General features: G+C 40.9%; 1 protein-coding gene across 1 annotated transcript in view; it reads right to left on the bottom strand.

The window, feature by feature from the left end:
* Positions 1-17,737, bottom strand: part of XRN1 (5'-3' exoribonuclease 1) — a 52,143-nt gene that overhangs the window by 29,956 nt on the left and 4,450 nt on the right. The window contains exons 2-16 of the mRNA XM_015413486.1: positions 15,296-15,528; positions 14,418-14,515; positions 11,830-11,939; positions 11,636-11,746; positions 11,210-11,292; positions 10,978-11,065; positions 10,720-10,888; positions 9,754-9,821; positions 8,096-8,224; positions 6,134-6,203; positions 5,387-5,492; positions 5,042-5,131; positions 4,629-4,785; positions 2,679-2,798; positions 1,420-1,589 (exon numbers count right to left, since the gene is read on the bottom strand). Coding sequence (XP_015268972.1) covers positions 1,420-1,589; positions 2,679-2,798; positions 4,629-4,785; positions 5,042-5,131; positions 5,387-5,492; positions 6,134-6,203; positions 8,096-8,224; positions 9,754-9,821; positions 10,720-10,888; positions 10,978-11,065; positions 11,210-11,292; positions 11,636-11,746; positions 11,830-11,939; positions 14,418-14,515; positions 15,296-15,528 — 1,802 coding nt within the window. The remainder of the gene's footprint in view (positions 1-1,419; positions 1,590-2,678; positions 2,799-4,628; positions 4,786-5,041; positions 5,132-5,386; positions 5,493-6,133; positions 6,204-8,095; positions 8,225-9,753; positions 9,822-10,719; positions 10,889-10,977; positions 11,066-11,209; positions 11,293-11,635; positions 11,747-11,829; positions 11,940-14,417; positions 14,516-15,295; positions 15,529-17,737) is intronic.

Raw genomic sequence — 17,737 nt, 5'->3', positions numbered from 1 at the left:
TGTTCTGTTATGCATGTCTTTAATTTTCTAGAGATCATCCCTACATAAATCTTATTGCAAGAACATCGGATGGCATATACAACCTTATCTGAATTGCCTATTGTGAAGTTACTTATTCTTTTTAATCAAAGGGATTGATAAAACTTTTCATATTTTGAGTTAGGTTACAACATCTGCAGTGTCCACATCTAAAATGGCCTATGGGCAAACCTGCTTCTGGAATGGTTCTCTGTAGGATCATGGGAACAAAGGTGCTGCTGTGAACCAGTTTGTCTTTTAAATTGGATGTTCTTTTAAAAGAGATTGTTGGTTTTTTGTCACAGAGCGGATCATATAGCATATTCCAGTTTTTATATATGCTCTTTTTAAATTATACACTGATGTGGTTATAAAGTCAAACTGACTGTTATAATCTCATTCTGCAATTTGCTTTTGTTATTCTGTAACAGATCTTCCCTTCTGCAAGCTGTAGTGTTATCAAACAGTTTTAAAGATATGAGCTGGGTAACCCTTGGTGGCCAGATTTTGTTTTAGGGTTCTTGCCTCCCTTTGATAATCTTCAATACTGGTACAATTTCTTCTGACTCTCAATTGGCTACATTGTAAATTGTTTTTAATGTGAGTTGGATGAAAACTATTAAGCCTTAAAAAGGAGACTCTATCTGTAGGTTTTTTGTATATATTTGTTAGTCTCCTATTGCTTTTGTTGATCATGATGTCCAGAAAATTAACGTGATGTTCACTGAAATTTATTTCAAATTTGATATTATCCTGAATGTCAAGCCACCTATGAAATTCTTGCAACTGACTACAACTGCCTTTCCATATTAAGAAAATATCATCAATATATCTCCAACACTTTGTATAATAAATAAGACATCTACCACCTGGCATTGTTTCCTTTTTGAATCCTTCTCCAGACATTTAAGAACTCTACCAACCAATACCTTCTTTCAGAAAACATAATGACAATGATAGCTTAGAGCACTTCGCCACGCATTCTTCTCAGATGGTTTCTTATTATGATTTATGGCTGCTGTCCTGAATCCATTTATGCGCAAATGGGTACTTAAAAAAATTATTTTAGCTAACTTCCATACACATCTACTGAAATTAAAAGCAAGTGAAGCAGTGGAGCTCAACAGATTGCACCCTTTTCTTTGGAAAGTCAGTACTTGAGAGCCAGCATGGTGTAATAGTTAGAGTGCTGGTCTAAGATATGGGAGACTCAAGTTCAGATCCCTACTCTGCCGTGCAAGCTTGCTGGGTAACCTTAGGCCGGTCACAGACTCTCAGCCTAACCTATCTCACAGTGTTATTATGAGAATAAAACAGAGGTGAGGAAAATTATGTAAGCCATTTTGTGTAATGACTGAGCAGAAAGGCGGAGTATAAATGAACTAACTACTGCAGTCTTACCTTATATGACACCTTTCTATGGAAGGGAACTTCTCTGGCCACGGTGATAAATATTGGAATTCTGTATCTCTGTCATACAAGTACATCAAGCACTCACTGTGCCTATTTCTTTGCCTTTCTTCTTTTGCCAACAACATACTACAAGGTTCCATGGCTTCTAACAATTGTTTCTAAAGAACATATTTGACAAACATATTGCACATTAATGATCATAACACCCAGACATAAAGGGATAAAGACAACAAAATATTTTCAAATGCTGTCTTCTTTTTTGGTTACTATGTCTAATGAAAGGGTTAGACTTCCTATTCAGGCTCTGCTTGATATAAATTTTACTCAAAAGGGACCAATCTCTTATTAAGGACCACAGTAGACCCAACACTTATGATCTTTGAGCCACTGGAAGAGATCTGGAACAAGATGTGTTATCATATATTTTCTCCTCTAGTCATCATCAAAGATCATTGAAGATACATTGGTTACTATTAATCATCATTAAGGCTGATAAGAAAACAGTTTGGGGAGAGCTGAGTACAATATGAGAAGAGCACCTGCTCCCAGTCTCAAACCATGGTCAAAACAATCAGGGGTGTTATATCCACACTCGTTCCAAGTGTATTTAACGTGTAGCCTTAGTTAGACCTGTCTGCACATCCATTCAAATATTTCCTTGCCCTTGGAAATGACTAGGAGTGTGCCTCAGACTCACTCCTCACCTCGTTTTTTAAAAAAATCTTGCCCCTCTCACCATGAAAGAGTTAGGAGATTCCCCTGAACATTATTAAATTACTTTAATATGTTTAAACTTAACATGATTAAACTTCCCTATTTGGACATTATTCCTCTCCTTTCACTAGCGATGGGAAAAAGAAAGGAGCAGCATGATAGAAGTTAGAGTGTCTGAAACTAATTTCCAACTTATATCTGGGGACAGTCAAGGAATAAACAGATCTGGAGCTGGTCCAAATTTTTAAAGTAATACAGAACTATGAATCTTGTTCCTTAATACTGGGGGGGGGAGGTAAGCATTTCACCTAGATCTCTGAAGATCCATGAAGATTCACAAGGAGGCAAGTAACATGTCATGTACATATGATGACTGATTCCTCTGTAGGGTATAAGCCTTACTGATAATGCATACAAATTTCTATGCAGCAAGAATTTAAAAAGCAAACAATTCTAATGCACCAAGTAATATTTATAATGTTAGCAGTTTACTGCTGTCAAAGTTTACTTTAAAATGTTATCAAAATTTTTACCTCATTAATAAATGGGATTAACACTACAGCTTCCCAATCTTGTTGCTTTTCATTTAGATCAGTTTTAAATTCTGTCGGATAATATTCAATAATGGGAGACTCTTCACTGGTCATCAAATGCTAGGGAATACAAAAGGCAATGTTCTAAAGCAATGCACATTTCAGTCTTCAACAGACAGGTTAGAACACAATATTATTCTATTTTATTTATATGTACACCCACTTATAGAATTTTATATTTATTTTATTTTACTATTTATTTATATAACTTAGGCCCTTACAAGGGAACCAAGGTGGCTAACAATTTAAAACGTACATGATAAAATTACATTATAAAACCATTAAAATCAAACCTCCCAATATACATCATTAAAATGATTTTAAAAATGAAAACAAGTGAACACACAAACACAATAAACAAAACTATAAAAACAAGCACTTTGATTAGGGCCTAGAATCTAGCTGGAAGCCAGGGAAGATGCCCACCATCATCATATATTTCACATAGACCACTTCAGTCAATATTCTGGGGCTTGAAGTCTGGACTAATTGTAATCTTCTAACTCAGGGGTGTCAAACATGTGGGCAGCCTCTCAAAAGTAGCCCCCCCAGCAGCTTCCTTCTCCTGCCTCCTTTCTCAGAGCTGCTGCTGCAGCTGCATCCTAGCTTGCTTTTTCCCAGCTCTCTCAGTTGCTCTTTGCTTCCTGCTTCCTGCCTCTTGCCTCCCTCCCCCCTCGCTCTCTCTCACTCTCACACACACAGATAGAGAGAGAGAGACTTGTGGCTGCTTTGCCAGAGAGATAAAAAGACAAGCCTGCCTGCCTGCCCCTCCCCCCCTCACACACAGTCACGCACAGAGAGAGAGAGAGAGAGAGAGAGAGAGAGAGAGAGAGAGAGAGAGAGAGAGAGAGAGAGAGATAGATCACTTCTGCTTTCTTCTCGGGGCTGCTGCTCCTCTTTTGGGGGGGAAGGGAGGAGGAGGAGAAAGAGAGACAAAACAAAACTGGAGTCCCAGCTTTAAGACCAACAATGTTTTATTCAAGGTATAAGCTTTTGTGTGCAAGCACACTTCTTTGGAGAATGGGTGGGTAGGTGGATGGATTCTTCTGACAAGCACAGTGTACAGTGAGGAAATTATTTTGGCTTATTCTGAAAAGTTGTTTTAAAAAATGACTGGATTTCTCTGTCCTATCTGGATTTATTTTCTTTCAAAAAGACCCTGTTTAGGAATAAGAACACTTCTTTTGGTCCTTACATCTTGGAGAGTGGAGTGATTTCAGATGCCAAATGATAATAGCACACATTGGTAATGAGACAGGAAAACTAGGTCTCAATCCAATCCAGGAGGATGCAATTCAGCAGTCTCTCTTTCTAATCTCCCTTTGAAATTCCTTCGTAAGAGCACTGCTACTCTTAGGTCAGCAACTGAATGTTGTGGTTTCTAATGTCAGACTTATGTCCATTTATTCTTTACATCCTCCTGGACTGAATCCCCTACGTTGGAACTGTGACCTAGGTTTCCTGTCTCATTACCAACGCTGATATCTCCACACCAATTTCCCCTCTGCATATCACACCTAATCCAATCATAACTGCTATTGCCATTAGGCATATAAAATCATCTTTATAAATTTATATCTCTGGTACCTTGTGATATATTTTATAGCATGCATAGCCCGGCCCAACAAAGTTACATTTATGTGAGATCCAGCCCTCATAACAAATTATTTCAAAACCTCTGCTCTAACTAAAAAAAGGGGAAGGTTTGCAAAGGGAAAGAACTGAAAAACAAATCACTATTTTAATTGGGGGAGGGAGATGCTCCCCATATGAAGAAAATAAAATGCACAACAGCAAAATGAAGGAAAGGAATCCTGTACAAGCACCATAAAAGAGCAGCATTATTAACTGGGCTTAATGACACATGTGTCTTAAAATATTACAGCCTACCTGGTAGCATTTAGGTAGCAGATCTTTACTAGCTGCTGGAAGTACTGCAAGAAGTTGTTCAAATGGCATGAATGGTTTTCCTAAATCAAACTGAATCCTCAGTTTACTGATATTGTGCATATCTGATAGGTAAGGTGCATAATGGTAGGGATAGTACCTGTATGGAAGAAATACATTATTTATCTCTTTAAAATATACTGATAGATGCAAGGTAAGTAGGGAAAAACAACTGTAATAACAGAACAGGTATGTTCAGGCATGATTATTCTGAAAGATGGCTACATTAGTTGGGGTTGGGTGACGAGAAGTTCAAGCAATTGGGTTTCTCTTAAGTGGTGAGAAAAAATTATGATCTAAAATATACTTGGTCCCAAACTTTATCTCAGACCCCTCATTTGTAATCATCATCTTACCAGCTCCACGACTGAACCCCATGGTAGTAGTAATGTAATATCCACTGTATTGCCTGGGTGTAACATTCTGCCTGATTAGCCAGAAAATCACTTTAAAAGAAACAGAAATACAGATTTTGTATTATACTTTCTCCTGTGTATATGTACATTTAATTAGTAAGTAACTCCAACATCAGAAGTTCACTGAGGAATTATGCCCTCAGGTTAAAAAAAAATTTATTTAAAATTTGCCAATAGTCCAATCTACCAGCAAAATTACTGAAAAGGGTAACTTTACTTGGATATCATGTCACGAAAGTCTTACTGGTGTTTCCACATCGAAGACATTTTAGTGTTAATACTTACTCTGAAACTACTTCTACACCCATCTTCGTCATATAGTATGTTCTTTTGTACTGCCTAAATTCTGTCTCAAACAAATCATCATCTTCTGGCTCATCCTCTAATACAGCTAAAATTAGAAAAGAAATATGCTCAGCAATTAATTGTTGTTTTGTTTCCAAACTGCTGCCAATACAGAAATTTTAAAGCTGGTGCAAATAACAGGAGTTAGTGGAAGATGCCGGCAAATCCACAGTGGGTTCGATCCAATGACTCCCATTCTCCATGTCTTTCCCCAGGAAGAAGCCCTGGTAGAAGGGCATCACTGGATCCAAACCAATCTTTTAGTGTGCCTGCATGCAGATTAATGATCAACGCTGCATTACTAACTAGAGGGTCACTTGTGAATATACCGAGCTGAGAAGTCTCTCTCTCTCTATTCAACACATGCTACTTTAATACCTGAATGACTACCGTCACATCTGATCGCATTCAGGCAGGTCAAAGTGCGCCAGCGCAAAAAGCCACACCTCCCTCCCGCGTTATCTGGCCCGTGTGACTGGGGCCATGCTAAAGCAATTTGCCAGTCACTGAACTCTCAAAGGTAAGCAAAATGGCAAGTGTTTAGTAACCAGGGTTTTTTAAAAACCCTAGTATTTTAAATGTTCTTCACTTAGAGAGGGAAGACTCCCTGTCTCCTTCAGATTCCCCCAGATATTTTATATACACAAATTTAAACAACATAAGCACTGCACAATAATCTGGACTTACTTTTAGAAGTTGCTACAACCCCATTGTCAGTGTTCTCTAAAGCAGCCAAGAACGTAGCATTTTCCTGAGCCTGTTAAAATTACAGTTCATACTTTTCACACAATTACAACTCATAACAAAGCAATACACACTTAATATCAACACAGTTCAAAGCTGAAATTTCAACAGTATGAAATCAAGGATTACCTATTTATGCAAAATTTTAACAAACGTTTAGGAAAACCTTAATATATCAGGTTTAAAGAAATGTTCTTTATGAATATTACTAGTAGCAAAGCCCATTGTAAAATCAATACAACAAGCTCTAGAAAGGTGTCGACCTTGGCCTCCCCACCAAATGGCAGCCCTCCTCTGCCCACCAGCGACTCACCGGGCTCAGAGGGGGGTGCGGCAAAAGGTGAGGATGGCTGAGGGAGTGCCTGCGACAGCACCGCATCTTCACTGGGGGAAGGGGTGGCGGGCGGAGACAGCAGGTACCGGCGAGGTGCGGGCAGGCAGCAGTGGCACAGTGATTGGAAGCAGGGCAGGAGCTTTGGCTGCCGGCTGTGCATGCATTGGCTGCCTGGGCCACAGGTGCCCAACAGGTCAAGCAGCGGCTCCCCAGCGCTCCCCTCCAGCAGGGCGGGCCCGCGCTAGGCCTTGTTTCCCTGGCTTGGAGCGGCGAGGAAGGGCCCCGCTTCAGCCAGGGGCTCATCCATTGTGGGAGAGGGGAGACCTGAGGCGGCGACAGCTGCTCTGCCAAGCCTCGCACACAGCCCCTGAAGCCCTGCTCCCCTGAACGGCCACTCATGGCAACTGCTGCTGGCTGCACAAGAAGAGCTGTTTGGATCAACAGCGACGCAAGGCTCAGCCTCAGCCCGTCAGAGCGCCCATCCTGCCCGTCGCCTCGCCTTGGATGACACTAAGGCAGAGACACTGGCTGCCCCTTCTGTGGGTGGGACTCCAGCAACGCAGCCTCTGGATTGGCACACTGTTGGAGTGACAGGTCAAGGAGCCAAATGCTGTGGGAGCGTGTGGAACGTTCACCCCAAAACAGAATTATATATTAGGAGAGATCATTGAGATCACAATTCAAAGCACACATAAATAGAAACGAATTCCACATAAACGTATTTATATGCTTAAAATACAAACCATACAATTAACAACTATACAATGCTTCCCCAAACAACTTTGTGCTTTTGAAATTTATTACATTTAAAATGATGGGGGTGGGACAAGCAGGCAGTAGAGTATTAGCATAACTGTTATTTTCTGCTCCCTTTCTGAATTATATTTATTCTAAATTTAAGAGACAACTCAGCAAGCATCAATCATTTTTGAGAGATGTACCTCCTTCTGTCAGACCCACCTCCCGTGAAGATAAAGGCAAAGTAGAAGCAACACAAATGAAGTCCCATCGACAATAAGACAAAATCTCCTACAGTGCAATCTTAACCAGTGTTACACTATTATAAGTCCACTGACTTTAATGGACTCAGAAGAGCATAACTCTGCTTAGGATTGCACTGCTAGTTACTCTCAACCGTGGGGAAGCCTGCCCTAGTAACATCTATGCAGATCAGAAAATCTTACTTAGCTATCTGTGTTCTATGCCTAGTAGGAGTACTTTGGCTGTCTCCCTCTCATTTGTTCCTCTGGCCTCCATTAATTAATTAATTAATTTTGATTTATATCCACCTTGCCTGCACAGCAGTGATGCCCATGATGCATTGCCACTGAACTCCCTCAGGTCATAAGTTCAAGCCATCCTCCCTACAATTGTCTTGGCGTAGTCTCCTCCTCAACATATTGCCATATAAATATGTTTCATTGATAAAGGCCAAATGATCACATTCATTGGCCCTATTAAATATTGTAAAGACATTTGCACTAAGCACTAAAAACTAATCTTGGATTTTTAAGTCTCCATTAAGTGTTTTTTTTTTCTATACAATGATCAAAGACATTTAAACTGCTAACCTTGCGTTTCTTTTGCTTTTTTGATTCTTCAGCTGCAATGCCAGCAGCTTCATTCAGGTATTTATTGCCCACTTTGCTTTCAAACCACTTGAGATCTACAAAGATTTCACTGAAGTGTTCACGATCAAACTGTTAACAAAGAAGAAAAAAATGAAATTATATTGAATATTTGCTAAAATAAATAAAGAATGTGCAAGACATGCCACAACCACTTTACAAGATTATGAAAAGGCCACTGAGTTAGACAAATGGCAGCCACACTTGTGGTCACTTTGAGGTCACAGGGCAAGTGACTGTCCTGCCTTCTGCTGTAGTGGTCAGCAGGGGCCTTGGCATGGCAGCTAGAAGCCATTTGGGTGGGGGCATGGCAGCCTTCCTGGCAAGGCACTGGCTGTCTGGATTGGCCCAAGGGTGGGGATGGAGCAGACCTGAGGAGCACAATCACCATTTTGGTCTGCTCCTCCCCTTCATCACGCCATGCTGCTAGGGCTCAACTTCTCACTCAGATTTGGACATCCCTCCCTCAGTGATGTTCCTTGTTGCTTTAATTTTGTCACAGCTTTAGGGTGGTTTCAAGCATTGGGCTGGATCCATGGGTGGGGGAAGGCTGTGACTGCATACCTATCTCTCCTGGGTGGGGACCCCCTTAAGGGGTCTTGGGAGTTGAGCCCTGCGGCAGCATTCCCAGCTTAGGGGCTGTCACCTGGCTCCACTCCCATGTGGCAAGGGAATCACACAGAGGCTTGTACCCACATGGGTCCACTGGTTTGCCATTCCAGATTTACCCCCAGCATGCAAGTTGGGGAAGTATTCCATCGGTTGACAGAAGGTGCTTAAAAACAAAAGCATCACATGCAAAATTTCGTCTAGTAAAGTGAGGGAGCAGAATCTTTTACATAATTCTTCTTCAACACATGCAGTTTGGTGTATCCATTTTAAAAGACTGCTTAGTTCTACAAAAATTACATCAGAAGTAGCAAGTTTGTTGAACAAGCTGATTCCCCTAAGGCCATACTAGAACCATATAACAAACTGTAGTTCAACAGCAAACACAAGAGCTACTGCTGTAGAATGGTAATCTACGGAAAACTTTGAAGAAGTAGTCTATTTTTTAGAAAGGATTGTTGAAAAGGAAGGAGTAAGTTAGCTTGACTGAGACAAAGGTGTTCTAGCACAAGAAAACAAGATTTCTGATTGAAGCCAAACTTTACATGTTACAAAATTAAAAAGCACAGTATTCGTATGTAACTTGTGAAATGTAATGCAGACCCGCCCCTGTTAAACTAGATGCATATGTAGTGTGTGTGTGGGGGGGCTTCTGCCTCACATGTTACAAATTACATTTCTGGAAGTCAGGGAGAGCTAAGGCTACGGAAAGAGTGAAACTTCACACTCAAAATATGCTGCAGGCACCTGCAGTGTACCTGCTAATTCTAAATATGTAAGACAGCCTTCAAACCCCCAATCAAACCACCCTCAAGTTCTCCGGCACCTCTACCTTCATAGTAGGAAGAAATCTACTTTTTTAAATGGAAGTTGAAATTCTCAAGACTCTAAAAATAACCTGCAAGCTGAACACACGTAGGAGGCCAAATGCTGAATGGCCACTGCATCGTACAAAACTAAGGCTTTGTGCAGTACACATAAAACATACTTACATCTGACAATTTTGTAAGGTATTTCTCAAAACGCTGTAAGTTGAGGTGCCCATTTTCATTAATGTAACCTATTGAAGGGAAAAAGGCTGATTTATTTTTTATCTTACCCTCCCTCTAAGGTGGCAGTGACGCTGAACATAACTTACACCGTTCTCTTTCATCCATCAGTGGCTATTAGCCACAAGGTATAGATAGGAACTCTCAGTCTGGGGCAAGTGATGCTCTGTATTCTTGGTGCTTGGGGGGCAACAGTGGGAGGGCTTCTAGTGTCCTGGCCCCAATGATATTAACAGAACAGTGGGGATTTGAACCTCAGTTTTATCCCAACTCTTTAATCACTGTTGTAATGATTAGTAATATTTCTACAGATATTCACATGGGACTAGATCCAAGGAATTGTAAAAAGAAATACATTAACAAAAATGATTCTTTACACTTCTCTCTGCAGCCCCATAAATGCTAAATCCACCAAAAGTTGTTCCTGAAAAAGAGGGAGTTCTCAGGAACAAAGTGAATGCAACACAAGGTAATATAGCTTGACAGGAAAAGGGTAAAAATTACTCTTCTCACATACTGTGTGAGTACTTCTATAAGCAGAGCGATACCTTGCGTGAGTGTGATTTCTGCTAGCTTCTTTCAGCACTCCCCATGTCACATCTCACTCTGTTTCTAAGGATTACCAAACTTCAGAAGCAACTTTCTGAGAGGGACATGAGGCTGCAGTGGAAAAGAGGGGAGGCTTCTTTCATACATTTATTCCATTCACAGTTCATTGGATTTAATACATAGTGCCCAGGACACACAAAATGTAGAAAAGAAGCCTGTGTTTCCCAAAAAAGAACATAAAACAAGACACCTAAGATGGGGCTCATTACCATCTTTTTCCAGTCTGCCAGTCTCTAATATCTTTAAGGGCTTGCTAGAACACAGGACATTAAAATAATTACATAAGGCGGACAAGCTTACCTCCAAGATCAGGCAATACAGACATGTATGTTCTATAAAGTAATGGCAGTGCATCATGGTTAATATGCATATGAGGTAGATGAGGGATAAAATCATTTCCCACAAGAAAGCCCATTAAGATCCAATCATCTATTATGCTTTCAACTTCATATTTAAATTGGAGCTTGTCCTGTTAAATGGAGGAAGATATTAATCATTTACCATCAGTGTCATTTAACAACTTTGCCTGTAGACCACTCACTTACTTTACTTACTTACTTTAACTGGTGAAAATTCATAGTCAATATATTCTCTCATTAATGACAAGTGCAAAAGATGAAAAGTGGTTTCTTCAGGAGCACATGCTCTGTAAACCATTAAGTAAAAGAATTAATAAAATGGTAAATACTAAATCATCCAGTACCAAATAAGTACTTAAGAACATATTCGTAGCTATCCAGCATTTGTGTTTAATGTTTTTAAGTGGACTGAATATTTTCATAACAATTACCTTTGTGACTTTTTGCCACCAAATCTGACCTCTTCTCTTAAAAGGGAGAAATTTGGCTCATGGCTTGTTAGTCCAAGCATAATCTGTTAAAACAAGTATTTTGAAATGAATTTCTAGAATTAACCATCTCAGAACCCTTTTCTTGTCAACTTTAAATTCTTTACAGTAATGCTAACGTCCTGGTTTAAAAGGCCCATACTGAGAACAATGCAAGTTACTGTGCCCCCTCCCTTCAATTAAGCACCTCTCACACAGCTCAAAAAGCTGCTTCCAAAATGCTGTAGTCAAGAGACTTAGAAATCTCAATATGTATGTGGAAGTATTTGTTCAACCAGAAGAAAAATTACTTTTTGCATAATATGTATTAATATCCAGAATCTCATTTATTCCCAAGTAAACCATGCACATACTTAGAAAGGAACATACCAAGTCAGCATCTAAACCATACAGACAGTGCCTTGTATTTGGATCATGGTCAGGTTTTGCTTTCTCTGACCTAATGAATTCCATAATTTTATGTTCTCCTTCTCCTGGAGTCTGAATGAAAAGAGAAGAAAATTTCTAAATGCTGCTTTGTTAAATATTAATTGTAAGAAGCAATTATTAATATAAAAAGTAACCTCGTGTCCTGATAAGTAGACAGTTACTCCCTGCCAAGATTTGTCTGTAGAAATCTTCATGTTTACAAAATACTTCAGATGTTCGTGCAATCTGGCCATGAACTCAGTCCCTGGCAATAGAAACCTCAGAGTTATGCTTTAACACACCAAAATCTCAAAAAATGATTTCAAAAAATTCATTCAGGGAAACACTCACAATACATGTAAGGGACACACACAGTAATGTGGGATTGGACCTGATGAAATAAAAGCACCGCAGAGTTTGTAGATGTGAATCTATCTACCTCCCCCTTTTCCCAACAACTCCAGGACCTCAAAAAAATGGGGAGGTCATGAAGCCCAGGATGGAGGTTGAAGAGGGAACCAGATGAAATAGGTGGGGGTCATTCCATTCAGTTTCCTCTCCTCAGTGCTGCCCCCTTAGGCTACACAGATATTCATCCACACAATTCCCACAACCTCCAACATCAGCTTTGGAGAAGTTTCAGAAGGCTGCTAACAGAAAAGAGAGAAAGAAATATTCGCAGCAGCAAGCACAACTGTTTTGTAGGATCCAACCCTTTGAGTCATACAGCAGTAATCTCCACTAATGGTAGGGACTTTCATTAGCGGAACAGGACTTCCTTGCCTTGCCCAATACAGTCTGAAATGTTCCTCCTGGGACCTCTACAACAGCATGAGATTGTGCAATGGAAGGGGGGAAATTAGTGAAAATCCCTCCCCCCCTGTTATCAGATATCTACTGATGAACCCAATCTGTTGTCTTCTATAATAAGCAGCATATATTTAAGAAGTTTCATATTTCACACAGTAATGTGAAATGAGATTTTCAAAATCAGTAACATCACTGATTTTTTCCAGTACAATTTTAGGTAGGGGCACCTGTAAACAGAACTGAGAACAATATATGGAATTTGATGGTGCTGCTGTTTTATCTCTGCTCTTCTGCTTCTTGTATTGCTTTATTATAAACCAGTGTCACTGAGTGCTACTATAATTATTTTATTACTGCTGAATTTAGTATGAATTTATCTTCTGTTAATGTTTCACTGACTTGTTTTAGTGAGCTATAAACTGTATGTTTTAATTATTGGTGCAAAATGTCTTGGAAATTTTTGAAAAACATGACATATAATTTTATTACTGAAATTTTGCTTTTGAAACATTGGGCATGTCATAGCTCTTTCAGTATTTTCCTATAACCCAACAAAGACCACCTCAGAGATTTCCACATATTAGTGGACTCATTTATTCAACCTTCAAAACATTTATTCAACCTCATAGGGTCTGTTGTGGGGAGGGGAAGAGAAAGGAGTTTGTAAGCCGCTCTGAGACACCTTTGGGTAGTGAAGGGTGGGGTATAAATCCAATCTCCTCCTCTTCTTCTCTTCAAAAGGGAATTATTAAACTGAATTGCCATCTTAGAATTCTGCCTGACCCCCCAAATTTGTGATTTCCGGGATGAAAAGAGTAGCCCGGCTTATATGACAATGAGAATTTCAGTTTTGTACACCACATTGTAAGGTCAAAAGAAAGGGGAAGAATTTAGAAGGTGTGAATGTTGAAGGAGTTCTGGAACTTGAAGGCTTGCAAGGGATAGATTGGGGTGGTCAGCAGCATGACTGACAGGAAGAGGAGACTGGATTTATACCCCGCCCTTCACTACCCGAAGTAGTCTCAGAGCGGCTTACAATCCCTTTCCCTTCCTCTCCCCACAACAGACACCCTGTGAGGTAGGTGGGGCTGAGAGAGCTCTTTTAAGAACTGCCCTTGAGAGAACTCTGAGAGAATTTGTGACTGACTCAAGGTCACACCAGCAGCTGCATGTGAAGGAGTGGGGAATCAAACCCGGTTCTCCCAGATTAGAGTCCGTGCTCCAAACCATTACACCAAACTGGCTCTCACAAAAGAGTTCTATGGCATTAAGAATCAGAGTCCATGGCATAAATGAAGAAGGAAACACAACTAGGAAAATAGGACCTGGAAAAACTTGGTTAGGTGTCACAGCAGCCAAAGGAAGTGTGTGTGTGATGGATACAAAAGTAAGAGACAGAAGAGTTACTGTATATAAACAAGATTTATACAGGGATGGTAGTTGGTAATGTGGTTTTATTATATTATTTTTCCTTGTTTAATATACTTCATTAAGTGCAAATCTGTTCTATTATTTAAATCTTAATAAGTCTATAATCTGAAACAATCTATGCATCTAGTGCTCCATCATATCAAGTGGCATGCTATATTACTTGAGGATATCTTTGGAGTAAAGTAATTTTGGCTGTCTGTTAGTTCAGGTAACCCTGGTCTCATATATGTTTACCTTGCTGAATGCTGAAATTGTGCTGGTGTGAGCTGCTGTTGCAACTCGTAAGAGCAGTCTCATAACAATGACCTTGAGAGATCTGCTGCTCCAGAATAGTTACACTGAGTTCTATAGTTTAAGAACTTTGATATCTAAAGCTTTCAAAAAGCACAGCCTTTGATGTCAAATGAGCTACCAGATTCTTATAAATGACAAAAGAAAGGAAGACATTCTTCCTTTAGCTTAGCATGTGAAGATAACATGATACTAAGCGGATTTTCCCCACCTGGTGTAATGCAATTGGAATCAAATCTTGCTTCTGTGGGAAGAACGTCTCCTTTTTCCAATGCCTTTTTAACTTTGTCCTCTGCCTCTTTTGCTGACCTATAACATTATCACTGATTAGCATTTATTTAACACGGTAAAGCATTCAAATAACTTCACAAACACTGTCAATAATCCTCACAACATATTGATGGGGTGGGGATGGAGTAACGGTAGGTAGAACGTAATAGCTTGCTTAAGGCTGCCTAATGAATTACTTGCTGAGGTAAGCTTTGAACCTGGGATTTCCTGATACACAGTTTGCAGTGTTTATAAAGGATATAATACTTTAACTGCAAGCTATCAATGCAAATGATCCACTGTCTTCTTAATGGCAAATGATAATTAAAATATATATACACTATTTAACTGCAATTCTTGTAAAGTCCAAAAGCTGTATTTATAAAAACCAAAATCCAAAAAAAGTTAAGCATGCTTTTACTTCTATTAAAATCAATGGGTTTTTCTCAGGAATCCCTGCTCTAAAGCCATATACTTTAGCACATACATGGAATTTTCAGCAAGTACAGGCTTCCCCATCATGCAGCCCTCCTACACACATGAAGAACCTCTAAACTATACTGATATTTTAAAGTTTTAACATGGTAAGCAAGGGAACATGTACAAGAATTTAGATGCACAGTTGTTAAAAACCTAAAGTAAAAAGTGAAACAAGTATTTGAAAGTGAGTAGTACAACAAAGAATGTATAAATATAGCAAGTTTTATAGAACAAAATGATAAACAGAAGCCCTATCTCATCTCAGTGCAATTTTCACCAACAGACATCAATCAATGAGTCCAAGAAGCATGGTGAAACCAGCTTAAAAAATGCATGTACCTAAAACGTCTGGCACGTTGTTGGTTCATTTTCGCTCTTGGAGCCACTCCATCAACTGCCATAAAAAACACCTTTCTTGGCTTAATAATACGAAACAGTACTTCCAAGTAGTGAAATATATCAGCAAAGATCTTGTCTTCGGAGATTCTGAAGTGAACATCATCATCGTTAGGGTGTGAGCATTGATGAATTATGCCATTCATGTCCAGGTACAAGTTGTCAAATTCTGGAATCTAACACATACATTTAAAACCATTAGTAACATAAAGACGGTAAACAGTCATTAGTATATCTACTGATTCTATAATTCACAATGATGCCAATCCATTATAATTCGTATTGATCTCTAGTTCAATATTATATTCCACAAGTAAGGGGACCTGCGATAATCGCAGGGGGGGGGGAAGAGCTCCACGCAGAGCAGGAGGAGGAGTCAGCAGCAGCAGGTAAGCCTCGGCGATCTCCTCTTCCTCCCCCTCCCTCGGTCTCCTCCACCCCACCCCAGGCTCGGACGGCGAGGCCCGAGCGGCTGTCAGCCGCCAGGCCTCGCCAATCTCCTCTGCCCCCCATCTCCTCCACCCCACCCCATCTCCTCTTTCCCCCCTTCAGTCTCCTCCACCCCCCCAGGCTCAGATGGCGAGGCCCGAGCGGATGCTAGCCGCCGGGCCTCGCTAATCTCTTCCCCCCCTTCCCCGGTCTTCCCCACCTTACCCCAGTTCGGACGGCGAGGCCCAAGCGGCTGCTAGTCGTTTTTACGAAGCGAGGCCCGAGTGGCTTGTAGCCGCTGGGCCTTGTCGGTCCCCGCCCGCCCAGCAACCAAGCCTTTTGCTGCCCTCCCGTCCTCTGTGGCGGCGGCGGCAGCAAGGCTTCGCCCCTCTCCCCACCGGCTCTGGTTCCCCCCCCCTCCGGCTCCGGTCTCCGCCACCGGGGCTCGCCCGCACCCGTGCCAACCAAGCCTTGTCCTGCCCTCCCTCTCTCTGTGGCGGCGGCGGCGAGGCAGTTCACAGAGTGTTCCCTGCGCATGCGCAGGGGACGCTCTGTTAGTTTTGGGGGGATTTAACTATCCCCCCAATATTTTTTCCAACTTTTGAGATTTTTGTGCACACCTGGGGATCGCCCCAAATGTGCACGAAAATCTCCCTGCCCCCCAGGTGCCCCCGATGTGCGGATTTAGATATCTGCACACCAGGGGGCATCTTCGGAATTAGATATATAGATAGTATATTTGACATAAACTGTCTTACTGCTACATTCCATCTATATTTTGGACAAAGCAGTTGTAAAGAGATAAACCTGAGTGGTGTTCCTTGTTTCCGAAGAAACTTGTCTGTTTCTCGACTTGCAAGTAATAAAAATATGACCTGCTTGCAACTTGTGGAAAAGATTGCTTTCTGCAAGCATATTTTGTTCTGAGTGGTCAAGGATAAAATGAGATAGAAACGCAACCCACAGAAATGCCAAGTTGTTTTCTTTGATCTACTAACTATGGGTGTTCAAGAAGAGCCATAATTTGAACTCCCATGATGACAGAGCCAAAGACACAAGAAACGTTTGGAAAACAGCCTTTATCTCCCTCTGGCATTATTAAACACCACCCATAACTATTACTCACTGTAACGCTCATACAAGTCTCTTAAAGTAATAAATAAAATACATTTTTGGAGCTTTCAGAATCTTTATTATTTCCCTAATCTACATGATTAAAATCCTCACTGTATGTACCTGTTTAAGCTTCTTTCCCAAAGTGATATGGTCCCCATGACCCATTCCCGTCAACATCCTGGCTGCAGCACTGTATACTAGCTGAAGTTCATGAACACTTTAAGGGTAGCACCATGTAGAGCACACTGAAGTAATCTAATCTCCATGTAACCAAGGTATGCAACGAAGTGGCCAGATCTTTCCTGCCCAAGAAAGGCTGCAGCTGGCTAACCAGTTGAAGCTGGTAAAAAGCTGCTACCTGCTTATCCAGCAGTGGGCAGGAGTCCAAGAGTAGCCCCAGATTACAGACTTGTTCCTTCAAGGAGTGCAATCCCATCCACAATAGGTGACACTTCAGTTCCCGGGTCAGACCTTTCATTCACCAGTAGCACTTGCACCTTGTTGAGGTTAAGTTTCAGTCTATTAGCCTGCATCCACTCCAAAACAGCCAAGCAGTACCAGTTCAGGGTTTCTACAGCCTCCCTGAGAAGCCAGAAGTGCAAGATAGAGCTGAGTGTCATCCACATATTGGTGACAACTCAGCCCAAATCTCCAGATTACCTTACCCAGTGGTTTCATGTAGATACTGAAAGGCATAGGGGACAAGATGGAACTCTGAGAGACCAGACAGTCCAAAGGCCAAGGGGCTGAGCAGCATTCCCCAGAGCCCCTTTCTGAAACTTACCCTGCAGTTACAACCAGAACCACAGCAAAACAGTGCCTCCCACCCTAACCCAGACA

The sequence above is a fragment of the Gekko japonicus genome, unplaced genomic scaffold (assembly GCF_001447785.1).
Source record: "Gekko japonicus isolate JY-2015 unplaced genomic scaffold, Gekko_japonicus_V1.1 scaffold155, whole genome shotgun sequence".
NCBI classification, from domain to species: domain Eukaryota; kingdom Metazoa; phylum Chordata; class Lepidosauria; order Squamata; family Gekkonidae; genus Gekko; species Gekko japonicus.
This window is presented reverse-complemented; position numbering and strand designations above follow the sequence as displayed.